This window comes from Leptinotarsa decemlineata, unplaced genomic scaffold, assembly GCF_025532065.1.
Source record: "Leptinotarsa decemlineata unplaced genomic scaffold, Ldec_3_MD MMD2_tig00026361_RagTag_RagTag, whole genome shotgun sequence".
NCBI classification, from domain to species: Eukaryota; Metazoa; Arthropoda; class Insecta; order Coleoptera; family Chrysomelidae; genus Leptinotarsa; species Leptinotarsa decemlineata.
The window spans coordinates 3,682,357-3,703,847 of record NW_027412704.1 but is presented as its reverse complement, the minus strand read 5'-3'; the positions used below and the strand labels follow the sequence as shown (position 1 = coordinate 3,703,847).

General features: G+C 34.7%; 2 protein-coding genes across 2 annotated transcripts in view; both read right to left on the bottom strand.

Moving 5' to 3' along the window:
- LOC111502872 (tachykinin-like peptides receptor 86C) overlaps positions 1 to 21,491 on the bottom strand; it is a 188,223-nt gene that overhangs the window by 21,392 nt on the left and 145,340 nt on the right. Inside the window, exons 7-8 of the mRNA XM_023157037.2 lie at positions 19,489 to 19,566; positions 7,893 to 8,043 (exon numbers count right to left, since the gene is read on the bottom strand). Of these exons, the coding sequence (XP_023012805.1) occupies positions 7,893 to 8,043; positions 19,489 to 19,566 (229 nt within the window). The remainder of the gene's footprint in view (positions 1 to 7,892; positions 8,044 to 19,488; positions 19,567 to 21,491) is intronic.
- On the bottom strand, positions 2,631 to 4,955 carry LOC141486634 (uncharacterized). The gene is made up of 2 exons (XM_074184935.1): positions 4,511 to 4,955; positions 2,631 to 3,405 (listed from the first exon to the last, which is right to left on the bottom strand). The coding sequence occupies exons 1-2, from the start codon at positions 4,692 to 4,694 to the stop codon at positions 2,768 to 2,770; spliced, it is 822 nt and encodes a 273-aa protein (XP_074041036.1). The 5' UTR covers positions 4,695 to 4,955; the 3' UTR covers positions 2,631 to 2,767.

Genomic DNA, 21,491 nt, shown 5'->3' with positions numbered 1-21,491 from the left:
TCGTAATCCTAAGAAAATTGTTTGATCCGAACTAGTTGAGATCGATGGACTCGATTCGTTCGATTGGAATGACAACTCATTTTTTTTTGGATATGGTGAAACTTCAGTGCTTGCGTTTTCGAAGTATTTAAAAACAAGTGATTTGCTGAAAACCATTCATTCAAAGAAGTCAACACTTCATTGCATTTATCAGGCAAGGAAGGATCCATTTTTTCAGATATAATTAACGACGTATCATCAGCGTACATTGGGAAGGATGCAGGTACAGAAAGTTTATCGAACATCATTCTTCTTGGCATTTTTTCATGGGGTTATGTAGAGGAGCGGATATCTTTCTTATCACCTCTAGTTTGTGCAGGAATGTTTTTTTCTACTACATGGGCTGGAAAGTCTCGGGATCAACACTTAGATGGCGATAAAGATTATGTTGACGAATGAAGGCAATTTTGAACGTTCTAGTTGAGATTTCGATTTGCAGCTCCTCGTGCTGAATAAGTTGTAAATGCGTTAGGAAGTATATTCTTGCATACATATGTTATTACCGAAATTCCGTATCACCATCTCCACTAACTTCGGAGGTCTTAGCCAATATTTTTGTCTCATTATGACTTTTTTGGAACAATTTATGAGAAGATGAACTGTATTGTATTTTGAACTCTCATTGTGTTTTGTGACATGACTATTACAAAATAATGTCTTGAAGTACTTTGAATACCTAAACATAATATATGTTTTCAAATGATTCTTTGAAGTTGTTGTGGCGAATTGTTACCAAAATCTTGGAGTGCTTGAATTAATCCTGGATATAATTACATATTTCAAGAACAAATGAAATTGCATTCATTATCAATCACCCTTGATCTCTATGCCTACAGAATATATGAAGAAAGGTCTATTATGTATGAAGTAAAAAAACTAGGTAACCATCTTACAACTTTAATACTGTCCCTCACGTCTGCAGCGTAAATTTCCGAACTTTAGTAATCGAATCACAAATTCTTCTGCGTATTTTGTTGACAGAGAATCTGGAACGGCAATTCAGTGCCTCCATTGCATGCATTCAATGTATTACTCTGAGCAGCTATCGGAAAATTCCCGAATATATGGTTAGATTAATTTAGCTGATGTAATGAACTATCGATTTCTACTGTGGCGCATAGAAAATGGTATGGTAAATTGGCTGTTTTTTTCATCGACGTGACACTATCCATGATGATAATTGTGTAATTTTCACAATAAATTTTATCTGAAACTCGTTTCGCTATATGGTAGCTTCATCGGCTATTGGTACATCAAAATATTCTACAATACCTTTTATACAACAGTATGTATTTCATAACGAATGCTTATAGTATTGGAATTGTAAAAAGGTTTTTTTTTGTAAAGGTGAAGCTGTTTTGAAAGTTTTTTTCTTCAGTGTAATTCAATGTTTATATGAAAGTAGTTGTTTTTGGGGGTCTTTCCTTCCAGTTTGTGGCTGAAAGTTACTTGCTTGCACTACACATCTTTGTATAAAGTTCATTTTGAAACTAATTGCTTTCTTTCATTCTTAGGATGATACCCACATTTTTTTGTACAAAGATGGAGAATTAGAAAGCGAAAACCTTTCTTTCCAAAAATTTAATTGTCCTGAACATAAAAACTCGTTAATATAGTTTATTGTATGATTTTCACTATGAATTATACAATCACTTGTATTTTCACTCTCTTCTTCTTTCTATCTCTTCCTTTATCCATCGTGCCAAATTAGTATGTCTGGTTATATATGATTAGAATTACTATTTTGTTTGCCCGCTACAATACAAATTTTCTTAGGTATCCGTAACTTTCATTAGTTCTCCTACGATTATATGGCGACTCCTGCAACTGGGTATTACATAGATGGATAGATAGATAGATTTTCATTCAGGTCGATATCAGTATTACAAAGTTAATATGAATACATATTAAGTAAAAGATGTAGAATATTCTATTCCTAGCAGTCTGAGGTCACCTAAGCTAAGCTTGTATTGTGCCCCTCAGGCTGCTAAATTTTAATATAAAAGATATAGGTATATACCAGTTTACTAATGCTATCTAACTGAAAATTTTTGCCAAAAAAATTATCCTATCAAATTTGTCTATTTCTAGTCATGTGTGTTGAAATGGCCGTTTTCACACTAGCCGACACGACCCCGACCCGACACCGACCCGACACCTACCCGATTTGATGCCGACCTGATAAAATCGGATGTGCTTTCACATCAGACAGACAGTCGGTGGCAGTAATTCGACGTAGCAGCTCTGTGTTTTATAAACGTGAAAAAATGGCTGACAGACGTTTGTATTTGTTATATTTGTTGCATTTAAGATCTAAGAGGCGGAAATACATGAGGAAGTATTGGGTCCACCCGATCATTAAAGTTCGGTATGTAGAAGGCGCATTCTACACTCTATTTGAGAAATTAGCTTCGGAGGAAAAAAAGTTTTTTAATTTTTTCCGAATGAGTAATGCTACATTTGATTACTTAGTTGTGAACTTGCGTGATTCTATCAAGAAAGAAGACACCAAATTCCGAATGGCAATACCACCTGAAGAAATGTTGTCAGTAACATTAAGGTAAGTGGATTGTAAATATTAGTTCAACATCTTATTTGATGAAAACTTAATTTATGCTTTCAGATTACAAAAATTCCCAAAAAAAGTTACCTATACTTATTACATTGCTACAATGGTACTGTATTTCTTAATCTATGGTAATATCAATATTTGAGTATCAGCTTAGGTTTAAGGCCAAGCAGAACTTCCCATTTCATCATTTCGGAGGTAGACGGAATTACCAGATGAAACAAAGTCGTGGGTGCTTGGATAGTTAAAAGTGGAAAGAGCAGCTGAGCTTGGACGTGATCGTTTGTCTTTTATAGATTTAATAGCCCCCAGAAATTCCATATGAAGATCAAGTAATTCAGATTCGTTAAAGTCACGTATGTATGGCTTAAACGAGAGCAGCATTAACTCGTGATCAGTAGGTACATGTGCAGGCTTTTTAATTTCAGATAGAATTTCTTGCTCAATGAAGTCAGGTTCCCGTCTTTTCAAGTTTTTTCCAGGAGGTCTATTTACTTTCTTCTTTTGGTTAATAGATACGTTAGCACATATTACTTGTGAATCATTTGGAAGAATCGCATGATCATTTACCTCGGTTTCTGAGGGAGATAGAGGTTGAATTTGTGTATCACTTTCATCTTCTGGTTGCACAGCCTGAGTCAAGTTGTTTATGGTGTCATCTTTTTGGATTGATTTCAGTAGGTATTGCAAGTGTTCGGCGTACATATAACTCTTTTTTGCAGCTTGTCCACTTTTTGTTTTTTGAGAACGTATGAAAGCATCCCTTATGTTTTCCCATTTCTTCATTATGACATCGCCTGAAACAAGAATCATTTTGTAGTGTTATGCTTATCAAACAACTGTTTTGTTTTTCAAGCTGCGGGTAACAACTAGTTCTGTAATAATTTACCGTATTTATACCTGTATTATAGTTACATTTATTGTTACAGGTATCTGGCATCAGGAAACACATTGACAGATTTGCATTACACATTTAGGATTGGCATTTCTACATTAAGCAATATAATTAATATTGTATGCAGTAAAATATGGGACATATTTTGTGGCGAATACCTAAAAGAAATGAAACGGCAAGACTGGGAAGAAGTCGCAGACGAGTTTAAAAGAAAAGCAAATTTTCCAATGTGCCTAGGCGCGATAGACGGCAAGCACATTCGGATACAAAATTTTCCTCATGCTGGATCAGTGCATTTTAACTATAAAAAGTTTTATTCCATAGTACTGTTAGCTATTGTAGATGCTAACTACAAGTTTGTCTATGTTGATATCGGTGCATATGGTAAGGATTGTGACTCTTCCATTCTACAATGTACAGAATTTTGGAGAAAGTTAAGTCTTGGAGAACTAGACATTCCTCCGTCGAAGGGTCTTCCCCCAAAAGATATAAAAGTGCCACATGTTTTTCTTGGTGACAGTGCGTTTGCTATTCACGAACACATCTTGAAGGAGTTTTCAAGTAATAATATGAGTGTTAAGCAACGTGTTTTCAATTACAGACTACACCGAGCTCGCAGGTATGTTGAGTGTGCATTTGGCATCCTCAGCAACAAATGGAGGATCTTCCATAGACCTTTAAATGTTTCTAAACAGTTTTCCAAAAATATTGTCAAAGCTTGTGTGGTTTTACACAATATAGTTCGGTCGAGAGACGTGGGAGGACATGATGACGAAATGATAGTTCCAGGAACTCAATTCCAAAACCTAACCAGGAAGACGAAGGAAACAGGAAAAACCGGGAGAGGTGTTCGCACAACTTTTGCCAACTATTTTGTGAGTGATGAAGGCAAGTTACCTTGGCAGTTATCAAAAATCTAAGGCTATTATGAACTAATAGGATTCTTAACCAACAATGTACATAATGTACTAAACTAAAAAGGTACATTAAAAATTGTACGTACTTACCGACTTTTTTCTTTTCTTCCGTATTTAATGTGTCATATCCATCTTCTAGGTATTCAAATATTTCCTTCCAGCTCCTTTGACGAAGAATTTTATTTTTGTTTCCCTCATCACTTTTATCCCATAAACAAGGCTTTGATTCGACTAATTCAATCAGAGTTACTATGTCATACTTAAATACACTCATTTTAAAAACACTTCAGAACGAAGAACGAACAAACAACTAACAACCGGTGGCTAAATTATCGGGCCGATAGTAGTGGGGCAGGTGGTGCCCGCCGACATGGCGGCACCGATACCGACCCGACGCCGACATTTCGTCTAGTCTGAAAGCGCTCCCTTGTATTAAATGCTATGTTTACTCCAGTGTTGTCGGGCCGATGTCGGGCCGATATCGTGTCGGTGGTGTGTCGGCTAGTGTGAAAACGGCCAAATAACCAATGAAACCATCATTACACTGATAACTACCCATGGATAGTTTTCATGGGTAGTTATCACTTATGTCATGACATTGCTTAGCAACCAACACAATAAAGTTGTTTGACATTTCAGTAATTCAATTTATTTCGAAAATGTCACTTCCTCGCTTTGGTGTTCAAAATGATGCGACAATTGACAAAATCATTGAAGAAAATACACCAAAAAATACTGTCAATTGTAAAAAATAAACTTGGAAAATATTTATGAAGTTTTGTGACGCCAGAAAATATGAATTGGATGGAAATCGTACTCTCGAAGAGCTTGCATTAATACTCAAGGATTGGGCGATTAATATGAGAAAAAAGGATAGCACAGAGTTTAAGGAGGCTACTGTTAAAACCGTATGGAATATAACAAGCAAATTATTACAAGAAAAGTATTACAAGGAGTATAATATCATGCTAGACCCCTTTAAAAGTGTTGCATTCAAACAAGCGCGGAATACACGCGACGCAGCACGAAGAAATTTACAAACAGATCCCACTAAACGCAAAACAAGCTCAGTACCATTAACTTCAAATGAAATGAGTAAAATTATAAACTTTTGGGATCAAAATACCCCTATAGGACTCCTACGCAAATTTTATCACATAGCAGCGGTGGAATTGGCTTGGAGAGGTGGTGAAGGTGCTGCTTGCTTAGTTGATTATTTTCATTTCGAAAAGGACAACAATGGATCTCCAACTAATAGGATAGAATATAATCCAATTTTTAGTAAAACCTGCCAAGGGGGTTCAAAGAACTGCGCCTCTAGCAAATGGTTAGTTCAAAATAGTGATAACAATGCTTGTCCTGTCAGATTATTCATTAAATTATTATCAAAACGAGGCACAAATATCAAGACAAATAGACTATTTTTAAGGCCAAACCGTCACTGGAAGACAGGAAGCGATAACTGGTATGACAATATGCCTCTGGGTTGAAATATAATCAACGGATGGACGAAATCTTCTGCTGAAGCAATTGGCTTGGATACGAAACAGAGGAAAATAACCACTCTAATAGAGCAACTGCAGTCAGTCAACTAGCTAAGAGTGGAGTTCAAGAACAGCAATTGTTGAAAATTACTGGGCACAATAATGGAAATTCCATAAAACCTTATTTGAATATTGATCAGGAACATCATAACCAAATAATCAATAGTATGCGTGGAAACAACTATGCAGTAACCGAGGCAAATACAGCAAGATCAACGGAATATCATTATACGAATTGTTCTTTTAATAACTGTGTGTTCAATAAATAATTTTGTTCGAATTGCAAAAAATTTTCTCACCGAATATTCCTCGAACATTGATAAATAACTCATAATTTAATCACAACTTCCTCAAGCACGTTATTTTAGGTAACATGTTACCAAATAACGTGCTTTCGAAAACTGTGATAGAATTATTTCGTTAGTTATCAATGTCCTTGGGATATTATAGCTGAAAATGTAACTTAGTTTTGGAAAACAGTTTGAATAGGACATATGTACGTAGAGTATACACCGATAGAGGTTTCTAATTCGTTCTTAAAGATATCTTTCAGTTGATTATAATGATTTTTAATGGATGGTTTCATTTCTTTTTTGAGTTTTTTGTGGCTCTTGATATTTTATATATGTGTAGGTAGCTGATTTTGTATAGTTTACGACCAAGGTAAGTGACGAATTTCTGGTTGTGAGTCAATCTGCAACGTGGCATATTTATAGCTTGGCTTGCCATCATTCTTGTATTCTGCGTGTGATAAATTATGTTACTCATTGTCCATAGTAAGCATTCATAGGCATATCATTTCCTTATGTTAAATAGACAAATTTCTTCATATAAGGACTCGATTGAATATCTTCGAGTTTTTCTAAACATAATTTTAATTAAAGTGTTTTGAATTATATTTAAATTTTGTAAGGAAGTCTTGTATAATCCCCCCCAAACAATGATACAATAGCGTATGATTGACTCAGCCAAGGCGTTATAAACCAGCAACATAACATCTCTTCTAAGAATATTTCGGAGTTGATAAAATTTATAAATAAGCTTTCGAAGTCTTTTCACCGTATATTTTACATGTTCGTTCCAGCGTAGTGATTGATCAATCATGATACCCAAGTACTTAGTTGATTCTATTTTATTTATTTCTGGGCAAGAGCAATTAGAATTCTCTGAGCAAGTTGATTTGTGAACAGGAAGTACTGTTTGTTTTGGTTGACCTTTTTTTTGTGCAGGAGAAAGTTATGAATTTTGTTTTGTTTAGCTTGAGGCTCAGTCAGTTAGTACTTAGCCAAGAGTGAATTCGTTTTATGCCCATTCCTGCTTTTTCATAAACTTCGTTCCATGTTTCACCTACGAATGCTACAGCCGTATCATCAGCGTGAGACGTTAAATGCCCTTCGGAATTTTTAATTTTAAAAATATTATTGACATACATTAAAAATAGTATGGGGCCCATGACAGTTCCCTGCGGTACACCCCTGGTAATAGGCAGTGAATCGCTAAAGGACTCGTTTATTTTTACTCTCTGTATTCTGTTTGATGAATAATCTTTGAATAAATTTAATGCAATGCCTCTTACTTCCATGTCCTCCAATCTCTGGAAGAGTATTGTATGTTCGACGGTAACAAACGCCTTTGCCTGGTCTAAAAATACAGCTCAACATTTTTTCTGATCCTAAAACATGTTACATCGAAATGTAGTTTTGAGCTAGGTAAATTTGATAAAGCATATCGAAAAACCGATATTTGCCTGTATACGGTATATAACAGTAGCCCCAATATTGAGCCTTGTGTCACCCTAGATAACAACTCAAGAAAACCAGGGAGAATACAGCCAATTCCAAGTATTAGGGTAGAATAACTCAAAACAAAAAGCGAATCAGAATAAATCAGTTCGTTTTCATTCTTTATGGAAATCAGTTCAAACTCACCTTTCGCTTCGACTTTATCGAGTCTACTTGTCTTTGCGTTTTTTCGCCGATGGATCTGGATCCCCAGAGAACAGTTCCCATCACTGCGTAGGACAGTGTCATCAGGAGGATAGGGACTATGTACGTTGTGAGGAGGAACAGCATTTGGTACCTGGAAAATAATGAAAAATTGAACGTTGTGAATATTTGTCCGGAAACAACATGGAGGTAGATGATTGGAGAGTGATGATAATAATAGTAACGTGATACTTTGTTGATGTATCTCAAGGTCTAAACATTAGATGAACAAAGTAAAACTGTATAGGAGTTTTATTGAAATAACAGGATTTATATTCAATCGAACGAGTTACGTAACATCTCAAAATCAAAAAGTTACTTGCCCTGATCACCGTAGAAAAGTAAACACAAGTAAGTTCACTCTGCGCCATAATTGGGTCGAGATTCCCCACTTCGAATTTTATGCGCGGATGAACTAAAGGGCAACTGACTGAAGCTGGGGCTTTTACCAAGCGAGCCAAATTGAGGCATGGAATATTATTACAGTGTGAGTGAAAAATTTGTGTCTATAGTAAAACCAATAATGATTGAGAGTAGAGCGCGTTGTCATATCTAAATTTTACGTTACCAGTTTATAGCAGAATCAAAATATAGTAAGCAGTAGAGTTGTAGGTTGTGTCAAATTATAGATAATACACAATACTAGTACTATTAAAAGGTATTATTTATGACAAAAATCAGTAATGAGCTTGTAATGAGTAATACTTATATATTTCCTGATTACTGATCAGTTAAAATTCATTATTTTCTGTATAGTGTATACCGTAACTTCCATCTCATCGTTGCAGTCCTCACTAATGTACTTGCAGCCATGAGCGTATCATTGGTTTGTGAATTATACAGCGTGAATTGTACGTTTTACAGTTAAGTTAGTCAGCAATCGACGGAGTCTCGGTCAGTAAGAAAAACAAATTGTACTGCGAGTATTTCACTGTCTTGAAAAAGATCATCAGCCACTAAAAGATGACTTTGTGCATATGTGCTGTAATTCTACGTGTGTACCTCCGAATAACCAACCGGGCATTTCTACATCATTAAGTTCCACAATTACAAAAGATAAATTAGTTTTTTACTTCTGGAGAACTGCCAAGAATATTATTTACAAGTCCAGGTCACGAAATCGAAAGAAAAAGAATTGAAAAATGTATTAGAATTGAGGGCAGGCCAGTTGAGACATAGTTTCACATCTGCTTGTCCATAAAGAAAGTTCACGTTTTTTATTTTGGGTTTAAATTTTCTGAAGTCCGAGAAAAATGATTCCGCTGAGAGCAGCTGCAATTTGAAAATAAATCGCTCTGTAGACTGCACATGTGAATGAAATTTCCACAATTTTCTTTCATCTCGAAGGAACAATAAACCAGCTTAATTCAATTGTCCTGGGATAATGAAAAAGAAAATTGGTGTGATGTAGAGAAAATCATCCTTTCTGTTGCATATTTTGAGCTTCTGTATTTAATTCTTCGTTACCCTTTATTACCTCGAGTCATGAAACAATATAAGAATCGATAAGAACAATAATTTATTGTGGCATCAAGCACAAAGAAATGAAGAGTTTCACAATTTTTATGGAGAGTTTGCATAATTAAATTTTCTAAAATATCCCCTTTGTTCGTTTCTTGAATGGAACTACATCGATACCTGTATTGTTGAAAACAATGAATGCATATTATAAAAAATCGAGCAATCTGAATGGAGAAGATACAAATTCAAGCCGAAGCCATGGGTGAAGTCTCCTTTGAAAGACTTTATTCCTTCAGACAGTTTAAATCTGCACTTTATTCTCAGGGCTTCCAGTGACGAATCGAAAGACAATGTGATAAGGTGATTAATTTCTCACTGAAAAGCCGCTCTGAATGTATGGAGTTCCAAAACTAAATCAGAACTTTCAGTATTATTTATTGGATTGCTTTGTTATTGTATTTCATTTCTCATTTATATATTGATTACTGATTTTTACGATACTTAATATTTACCTAGTTCCTTTCCGTTATTTTCATTTCAATGTGTAAAAACGAGCTGTTTGTAGTCTGACTTTTGCATATTAGGATGCACAGTCGAAATAAAGATTATTATTATCAATTTAAAAACCTATTGTCATGTACCGATTCCAACAATTTCAAGTATTTTTCTTCCGAATATGTGAAATGTGCAACTTATAGCGATCTGTTATAATCCACATAGTTTGACCAACATACTTTTTATCGCAACCCGGTTTTCTAATCCGTTGGTGTGTATTGCTTTACCGTCCATTCTATTCATCTGTGTCGAAATTGGCAGATTTATACACTAAGAGATGTCCATTGCCGTAAACAGTCAACAAACGGAAGCAATTTTCAAATATTTTTCTCACAGGGTGTCACAACCAGCAATCATCGGTCCAAGATATCTCTTTGAAAAGAGTTCCTGATCCTCTAACGCTCTATTTTCAAAACTCAAATTATTTGTATTAAATAGTTGAGTGGTATTCATGATGATGATGATGAATAACTATTTGAATGTGATACGAAGTTGATGATATAACGTGGCGCAGACGGTAGGATACGAACCCATATACTAGTCGTTCTGGTCGTATCATTAGAAAACAATTGAAATATTGGAATTTCCATTTATTGTATGATTTATTCATTCGAATGTGGTGTTGAATTATCTTGATTTAGTCCTTCAGAAGGAAGAAATTATATAACATTCTGTATTAGGGTTGAGTTGTATCCATCATGATAATAATAATCAACTTTCTGAAGGTGGTCTAAAGTTGATAGCATTACCTGGCGCAGTCGGTAAGATATAAACCGATATACCTACTACTCATTTTGGTTGTATGATTTTGTCCTGCAACTTTTCAGTGATGTACAGATTTCGATGAGATTCAGGACATTGACGAACCAAAACCTGTTCAGTGGAATAGTCACAATTCTGATGAAAGTTCTGAAATTGAATTGTTGGGACAATTGACTGGCAGATTTTTCAAATTTCATTTCTTCATCACTTTTTCAATTATGAACTCATTTTGATGTAACTCTGACACAATCCATTTCGAATTCTGATGAAAGTTGTGAAATTGAATTCTTGGGACAATTGACTGGCAGATTTTTCAAATTTCATTTCTTTATCACTTTTTCAATTATGAACCCATTTTGATGTAACTCTGACACAATCCATTTCGAAACTATATGAGTCGAGTGTGGTGGCCAGGTTTATGAATAATAGCTTAATGGTTTTTTTTTTCGATTTTTGACATTGAAAATTATAAAAGTGTCTTTCTTGAACCATTCTCCAAAATATTTCAGAAAAAAATTTATTTTGATCTTTTTGGCGAATATGAATGTGAATGATTGGGAGGTAATTCTGCCTCAAGAAGATAATATCCACCGCTGTAGTGGACGAAACGTCAGACCTCTGCAGACCACTGCCAGCAAACCCGGTAAATAGCTTCGACGCAAATGCCTGTTCGTCAATTTTTCCTTTCAATCACTTGTTCTTCTATTATTTGTTTCTTAGAATTGTATCTTTCTATGTTTGTTTCGACCCCCAATTAGAGTATCCAAATCTGTTCGAGTAATTAATGAAACTTCTCTGATCAATGTATCCACCGACCGGTTACCGTAGTACGAAAGCTCTGCCATGAACTTCACTAGTTTGTTTCTGATGTGAAATCGGAGTATATAGTATAGGTATAGTTCAAGTAAACGATATAGTGTAACCAACAACTCCCCTTCAATAATATATTTAGGGAGCTGAAACAGAATAATTAGTGACTGGATTAACTATAAATCGATTTAATTGATACATATTAAATACATATTAATAATTAAATGATACATATTAATAACGAAGAACATTCAATGAATAAACGAACTGATATTGATAGTCTTAGCAAAATTTACACGTACCTACTGAAATATGATAAAGAAAATAAAAGATCTAGTAATTTGAGTATCATTCAGAATTTTCCCACTTGACATTGTCAGCCAAAACTTTTATCAACTGTCATTTATTATTGTTTTTCTATCTGTTTTTGAACCATTTTATATTTTATTCTCACGTTAGTAAGTTCTCCATATTTATATATTTTTTACAAGATATATTGTAGTTGTCCTGACGAAGGTGTGAAATATACCGAAAGCTTGACATATAACAAAGAGTTTTCTTTGTAACAGCCCAGCTATATATATATATATATATATATATATATATATATATATATATATATATATATATATATATATATATATTCGTGGACACAAAACACTCCAAAAAGGGGGGCAAACCGCGGACACGTATTTCTGTCATATCATGCCCACTCGATAAAATCTTCATTTGTATTTATATCCTGCAACCGGATGTCACGCAGGTAGCTATAGAACCACAAATGTGCGGTTGGCTCCTGTTGTTGACTCCGTGCGTTTGTGTTGTTTCCTGATTTCGGCAAACAAGTGTTGCTCATCTTCATTTGTATATATATATATATATATATATATATATATATATATATATATATATATATATATATATATATGTAATAAATATTTCATTTATGTAGGTGAGTGGGTAAGTAGGGATTCAAATAACAGGGTGATAACTGAAAATACTTCTGCATACTACTTACTCACATATATATGTATACAATCGATCACTTCAAAAACACTTCAATAACTTTCTTCGAAATCTTCTGATAATTTCTCTTCCATATTCTCTGTTTCACTATCACTGTCGTCATTTAAATCAATAATGAATTTAATTCCACCATTGATATGGAAGTGTCCAATCTCCATATAGTCTTTTTCAACTAAAATTACTTTTTTAATCCTTTTCTGCCTGTCTTCTTCGGTAATATTAGATACTTCTTCTTTAATTAGCACTATTACCTTCTTATCAAATTTTGGAAAATTATTTTCACGCCTGATGATTTCCCCAAAGCAACTCGATGGGAATGAAAACACAAAAATAGGGGGGAAATCTCAGTATGGTGTGTCCATACTTTTCAGCAATACTCTCATACACTGTAAAACTTCAAGTAGTTGGTTTCTGGTATAGTAATCTTCAAAATACAAATTGACATCCATTAAAAAACTTTGTATTTCATCTTTCCTCGAATTTCTATTCGGTACTTTGATGAGCTGTTGCGAATGAGGATGCGTTGTCAAAAACTATTACGCTATTGGCACCCAAATTTGGGATCAACGTGTTTTCAAACCATTCCTCGAAAATACTAGCTTCCATGTTCTTATGATAGTCAACATTGCAGTCTTCAAGTTTTGTTCCACATAATTTCGAAGAATTCTGAACCCATCCTTTACTTCTTCCGCAATGCACAATGATTAGGCGCAATCCTTTGTTTGCAGACATGTAAGGCGTACACATTCTCGAACCATCAGTCCACCCTTTCGTAGCTGTGTCGTGAGTGTCATACCAAGTTTCGTCCAAATAGAAAACTTGCCGTTGTTGTTGTCTATATTTAGTTATTTGTTCTAAGTATTTGTTACGCAATTCCACTTTTCTTTTGCCTTCCATAACTGCTTGACGTTTATTCATTATTTTAAATCTAAATCCCAGTTTTTGTATCCAATTCTGAAGAGATTTGTCACAGCAGCTCACGTTATGGCCAGAAGTATTCAATTTCTTCCTTTGATTTCAGTTGTAGGAATCTCATTGCTTTTGTAACAGTCGTATATTGTTTTTTTCAATGATTTTATCAGATGAACATCTGAAGATTTTGGTAATCCTGTATCACATCGCATCTTGCGTTCATAAGGTTTGTTTTTGACTATTGTACGTACAGTTGAGAAAGGAATTTCGGTCAAATCTGATGTTGCTTGTAATAGTTGGTTTCCCTCGAAACCAAACTTGAGATGTAGATGCATATATACGTTGAAACATACTCTCTGTGTTTCAATATTCAAATGCATCCGAATCTTATTCACTGATATCTCTTTTTCGCATTGTTCACCATCGCTTTTGAAATCACTACACAGGAAAAAGTCTGCGTTGTTATCACACTCGTTATTACTATTAGTACTTGTCAAAGGACGCCACATTTTAAACATATAACAAAAATTTTAAGTAATTATAACTGCACCAATATCGAATTTCAACTCTCAAATCGTGATCAGTTCCTGAACTGAACATTGACAACACGACGGCTCGCATTCTATTCGTCACCGTAACCTGACTTTAAATTTAATTTTATGACTCTTCAGCCAATCATAAAACTCGGTTAGTAAAAATAATCCAATACAACCGCCAATTCTTCAGTCCACGTGGACTAGTTGGCAGCGGCTTTATTTCTCTGTATTGGTTTTTTTGGCCTTTGAGAGCGTCGACACTTTGATTATGCACGATACCGGTTACTTCGGCTATTCACTTATAGAGTCTGTACCGTGGAACATCGAGAGATAAAGTAAAGTTATGCGAAGTTTTCTGCAATACAGCACCAACGTTTCTATCGCTCTGTCGAATTAAATCCAACCGCGTTCTTAATATACCGTACTAGAACAAAGCACCATAAATTACAGCGAGAGATTTCAACCACAATTTCAACAAGGAAATAAATTCAGTGGAAGATCTGAGAGTGAAGGGAAGGCAGACGAAAAGTTCGACAGAGGCGAAAGAAAAAAAAACTCGTTAATTATTTTCTTTATCTAACGTAGTCCCTCAGACACTCAGTCGTTTATCATGGTGATTTTTTTCAGTGTCAGATGTAAAAGTAATTGGTATTGCGTAAATTAAACTGAGTATATCTCCATAATTAGAAATCTTGACAATTCAGATTTGTATTCCAGAATATGTTTGCCATTTCCTAGATGAAATCTGAAACTATCTGAAGTTTCAGTAAGATTTTATCAGCTCAGCTGATAGACGCGATAATAATAATAATATTTATTCACACACAAGGATAATAGTACAAGGATAATAGTACAAAATTGTAATTTGAAAACAAATTTCTAAAACTAACGGTGAATAAATTTACAGCTTACGAAGTACAAGTACTTGTTTGTAAGTTTTAAAAGAAACACATAAGACATTACTAATTGAAACGAAATATACATACACAGAGTGTATAAGTTCATCTAATAAAATGATCTAAAATCAAAATCTAAAAACAAAAACATACTAAAATATCTACATTGAAGACTTCGATGGTAAAAATGTCATTATTTTTATTATACTTTTTTTTTTATTCTATTCATTTTAATCCATTGCCTATTTGATTTAACTCTCTATAATTTCATGAAAATAGTTTCTGCTTGTATTTTGTACATAATGTTTTTTTGAAACGGTGTGCGCAGACCTCATTTTTAATATCATTTGGCAATGTATTAAACAACTTAGGCCCAAGATATGGATAGCATTTTTGCCCGATCGACTTATACATAAGGGGTGATTTGTAATTATATTTATGCCTAGTTGAGTAATTATGGTTTTGCATTATCAACTCAGATCTGTATATAAATTGTCTCAGATTTGCTTGTATGTAATATAATTGTCTAACATCATTAACACCAGCTTCACAAAATAGCAAGTCACTAGAATATCTTCTATTCTTATTGAGAAGAATTTTGAGGAACCGTTTTTGCGAGATTTCCAGTATATTGTAATAACTTTTCGGAAGACCCCCCCAACCAATGATTCCATAATTCAAATGAGATTCTACTAAACTCTTATATATCATCATTTTCTGCTTGATATTGAGATATTGCGTCAGTTGTTTGAATTTGTACAGGATACAGCGTAACTTTTGAGTTAGAAATCTCACATGTTGGTCCCATTTAAAGTGACAATCTAATACAATATCAAGGTATTTGATATTTTTGGCTTAATTTATTTTATATTTCTTTTGGATCATGATATCAAAGGTGGGGAGTGCATTTTCAAAGCTACTGAAGGGTAAGTAAACTGTTTTGTTGAAATTGATTGACAATAAGCGATGATCAAACCACAATTTTATTTCTGTCAGGTCATTTTCAATTTTTAATTTAAGTTCATACCAATTATTGTCATTATATATTATGACGATATTTAACGAATTGACAGAAGACTCAATTCAGGAATAAAAAAAAACAAACGAGGGCTCACAAAGCATACAACTGTATTGTACGACTACATTTGTACGACTGATTCCCGATTCTCGAGATAACTTAGTAAGAGATTGCGAAATTTCCATTAGTCCAACTTGCCCTAAAACTGCAGTACAAATAGCTTCATCGTTGACAACTCCTGAACGGTTATGATTTTTATTATTAACAGATCCAGTTTCCATAAATTTGTTCAATAATTCCGAAACGTATTTATGTCGTACATTTCTTCCTGGATGATTATCATTGAACATATGAACATATCGAATTCAAACTCAACTAGGCAAAATAAGGCTTTTGAAGTATACTTCACAAAAATACCTATGAAACCTAGGTAACAGATTGTACAGAAGTTCATTCAGAGTGGCTTGTTTTCAACTCAGATAATTTTTAGCTTCCAAACTATGAGCTTCAGACCATAACGTATTCTAGTTTGTTGAAATCTGTTCATCATGGAACATCTGACAATGCAAAACAATTGATCCATTAAAAAAAAATGATGACATGCTCAGGGGTTGCGATAGGGAAAGTTAGATCAAATGTGATTATGACAAAATGTGTGTATACTATGATTGATGTGTTTTTTTATTTTTCCTGAAAATCATTATACCAAAATTTATTCAGGGTGGGTCGTTATAAATGTAATGCACTGTATTTTTTAGGTACCCGCCGTTAAAATTTGAGGCTACTAGCGGTTGAGAAACGAGTCAATTCCAACAAGATTGCCGGGTGAGGAATCCTTTGTGGCTTGAATAACAGATTAAACGCTGGGGTATGTCTGACTCTACCTTCACTCTTGTGTTTCACAAAAGTCATACTGTCACAGAATTCTATCCAAGTCTTGGGCGCCATCAGACATATTTTCCACTCAATCGAACTGAAAGACTCGAGAAATAGGAATGAGACAAATTGGAAACGTCGAGATGACGGCAACTCTCATATATAAAGAGTTCTTCATCGGGTTGAACAACCCCAATACTGCGAGCTCGAAACACATGGCAAGTTAGAACTTTTATCCGGTAATTGAAAAATATTATGGGAGCCACGGAGGGGTTTTACGATTTTACACTTCTTACGAGGCCGTACATTTCAACATTTCACCTCCTCTTGACATATCATTCTTTTGTACTTTGTGTCTGTATATTATTAGGGGCAGACAAAAATAATGTACATTTTCCAAATGGTGGAACGAAGTTGGCGACATAGTTTTTCAGACCTTTGTTGTTTCACAAAGGACACCAAACCGTTATTGTGGTAAATGGTTTTCACTTGAATGGTCTTTACTTTTATCTATACTGATATGAATGTGAAAGGGTCAATGTGGGTTCTACTTCTCTAGCTGTCTTAGATGTTGTTGGATCTATTGTTGAATGATTCGAGAAGGGTGTGCACACTGTCATAACGCTTTTTGATTTGTCTAGGGCTTTTGATTGTGTATCACACAGTATACTTCTTAAAAAATTGTTAGAGGGGTATCTCCGTCACTCATAGAATCATACCTTTCAAATAGGTATCAGGCGGTTTCGTGTAATTATGTTGGATCAAATTATGAACCTGTTGAGTAAGGTGTTCCACAGGGTTCAAGGAAATGCTACTCAACCAATGTTTTTACTCAGTCTCAGAATACTACCATCATTTTAGAACAGTATACCCAGCTATGACTACTATGCACATTTTAGAATATCTGTCAAATTCTTATAAAAACTGATACAATCGTCGTTTTAAGTACTCAATATAGATGAACTTTTCTTTTTTCACTAAGTAATTTGGAGGAATCGTTCAAAAGTTATTACGCGTCGCGTCTACTGTAAGACGATAGGGGACGATGCGTGGGGGTAGAGAGGCAGTTTAAGCAGTGAAGCGCCATCGCCGAAAACGCGACCCGAACGCGGGCAGACGCGTGAGGGCAGACGTAGTTGACGGTTGTGTTAGTTTGGCGAATTTCTTTATAGGTAACATGATTCGAATGCCGAAGCTATTCATTACATTCATTCATTAGGTCTAAGCAGTGAAGCGCCATCGCCGAAAACGCGACCCGAACGCGGGCAGACGCGTGAGGGCGGACGTAGTTGACGGTTGGGTTAGTTATGCGAATTTCTTTATAGGTAACATAATTCGAATGTCGAAGCTATTCATTACTTAGTGTAGTTGGCATATATTTTAGTAATTGTGTTTTCAAAGTAAAAATATAAATTATTAGCTGTTTCTAGCTCTTATATTAACGTACAGCCGAAGCTACTGAACCTAGGATCTTGAAATATGCAGGTAGGTTCTTTGTATAGCGTAAATAAGCATCAAGAAAGGGAATCTCTCCCCAAGGGGGAAACTTAAAGTAACAAATCAAATTCCACGCAGGTGAAGCCGCGGGCTTATGTTGAAGAAATATGATTTGTTTGAAAACAATTTTGGCTTTTTATTTTTTTATTAATAAAGAGGGTGTATCTTGAACGATGTCATTAATTTCAGGTGTTAATTACTTGTCATATTTTATGAAAAAAGTTCTTATGAAGGCGAGTTCAACTTTTTTCGTTTCCGAGTAACGGCGAGTCAAATTTTGACTAATTTTTTTTCATTAATAACTTTAATTCCCAACTTTAATGAAACCAGGTCCGTTTCTTAGGGATAAAGAGAGGGTTTTTAATGGAATTCCAGTAGCGTCACAGAGGTTTACGGGATTGATATTTATGGTAAAAGTCATTGTTTTTCTCCAAGTCCTACATTTCGATCACATCAAACAATTAATGGAAAATACGTGTTTGGAGATAAGCTTTTTTACAAATGCACTAAATTGAAAAAATAATTCCTGAAGTTGAAATTCCAAATCTGATTTTATGAAAAGAAGACTTTGTTAGTTACAACAAACACACATAGTAGTCAAAATCGGTGTTCATATGAACTTTTTCCATGAAATATGACAATTATTCATCACCTGAAATTGATGACATCATTTAAGATAGAAAGTGGGAACATTCTGCAGAACAAATAAAAATGAATGCATAACTGAAAAATTTTTATGAAGAAGAACAGATTGAACACATTTTCAACACGAATGTTTCTTTCAGACATGAAATGGAAGAAAACAAATCGACCCGAAACAAAATGATAGAGAAATAATTTTTTAGTTTGTACTACAAACATTCATAATGGAACTGAAAAAGATATTGTACATAGAAATGCTACAGAAAGTAATGTATGAAAGAATACCTACTATTATATTAAAAGGGTTATATTTTTAGGTGATTCATTTTGGGGAAAGACAAGTTTTGGCTTTCTACTTCGTCATCTTAACACAAAAACTTTTACCATTGAATAATTTCACTCGCATGAAAAACCCCATACGTACGAAGTTTGAGATGAAAACAGAATTCAATTCCTGGTCGGTACCTTTGAGGACAACTTTGGAGAACGATTCATTCGATACCTATAGATAAATAGATAGTTTGTTCAACTACGATAGATATACTTACCATAAATCGTATGCTGAGCCATACAACTTCTCATCTGGCCATATTAGGATGCACCCAGCTCTCTGTTTGTCTTTCGTCCTGAAAATCAAATATATTCCATGTTTAATTTTCCGAAACACATATCATGTACAAGCAGTTGAATGAGTTGAGTTGAGGTAAAATTATTTTTAATGTTCGTAGAAGGAGATTGTTGAATTTCGATTTGTTTTGATTCAATACTCATTTATGCTTCAATGATTTGAAAAATGAATCACAATATTGATCCACTATGACTTAGTGATCATCTGTTAATTGTCTTGGTCAAAAAGTAGAATGTAAAAGTGATGGCAAAGAGGCATTGAACTTCAAATAGATGGAAGCGTCTCTCAGAATGACTCTCTGTACCAATGGTATAATTACACCTCAAAATGTGAGAAGTATTCATGCAAAGTTTCTCCTTTTATAATCAACTACCTCCGGAATTTGTGGATTTCGATTCAACTTCAAATAAAACTCAAAATTTCTTCTTCCCAATCAAACGTTGAAACTTGTTTCAATGATCTGCCGTTTTCCATTCATACAATTTGAATGCTTTGAACATAATTGATTGTTAACGAAATAACAAGAATAATTGTATACTAGATACTAAGGAGAAAGAAGACTCGACGCTACATAAAGCCAATGAGAGGAATAAGCTATAGTGGGGGATGAAGAAAGACACAAGAAAATCTGCATAAAAATGAAATGATCAAGAGGACTGATCCAATTTCAAGAAAGAGGACAAAAACCTCTACTGGGATTGTGAAGCCACACACATAACTCACACTATTTTGCATTAAAGTCACTAGTATTTTTTAAAATTACTTCACCTTGTTTAGACGATACTGACTCATCGTACTTGTTGTATATATAGCCCCAATTATCGAATTTCCATCATTTTCTTGAACGTAGAATGCCAATTCAAAGAAAGGATTTGGTGCTTCAATAAATTGAAGGCAAGTGGCCTTATATCGACGTAATGTTCCAGATAAAGAAGAAATTGAACTCTTTAACCCTGGTTTATAGAAGTTCCATATTCAGAATTGCGATCGATAACTTCACCTTTTTTGCATCCTTACCCAACCGACTATATTTATTGCGAAGGAAACAGAAATATCCTTTCCACGTTTTCTTGGCGAATAGAAAAGAATCAATCATTCACTCGAGCTACTTTTATCACCACCAGCCCTGCTGAAATTGCAGCCCGGCGATTTTGAATTATGGAAACGATCAAAGAAGTTATGATTTCCGTGGTATACGAGGTGTGATCAGAAAATTATTTCAATTTTAATTTTCTTCAAAAAATACTTCCATTCATCAATTTTTATGTGTACCCTTCATTGCCTCTCTGATATAACCTTGTTTTTTATTCACTTCATTTAAAGTCGCATCAACCTTCAGGGTTATCAGCGACTGCACAGTGCATCAGGTGCTGGAGAATTACGAAACGATGGACAAGTTGACATTTTCTGAAAATTTTACAACATTCTCAATATTACACTCAGGTCCAATGCGTTGTTGATTAAAGGCGGGATGTCTCTATCGTTGGAATATAGCACACACTTCGTTAAGATATGGTCAACAGTTACGGGAGAGTCGCATACTTCACACATGGTGCTGGTGTCGCCGGCAATGAAGTATCCATGGGTGAGGCAAGTGTGGCCTATTCGCAGGCGAGATATTATGACCTGGAGTTTCCTACTTATCGGGAGTACACTTGTTTTCACTCCGGAAAGTTTACTGCAAGACCCATTTTATTGATCTTGCCACAATTTAGTGAGGATTTTCTTGTAGTAGGGTTTCAAATCTGTATGGACAACATAGTTTTCTGTACTGTTTAAAGGACTAATAGTGGCTTCTTCAGCTAATCGGTCAGCATTTTCATTTCCTATCATACCTACGTGAGAAGGGCCTCATACAAATTTTATGACTACCCCTTTTCCATAGAGTATATTGATCAGTTCTTTTATGTGACGAATGAAGGG

Bases quoted from the DNA above. Each gene is read 5' to 3' on its own strand.
- LOC141486634 (XM_074184935.1), bottom strand. From the start codon at position 4,694: ATGAGTGTATTTAAGTATGACATAGTAACTCTGATTGAATTAGTCGAA. The intron at 3,406-4,510 runs GTAAGTACGTAC...TTCTTGTTTCAG, and splicing joins GGAAGAAAAGAAAAAAGTCG to GCGATGTCATAATGAAGAAA.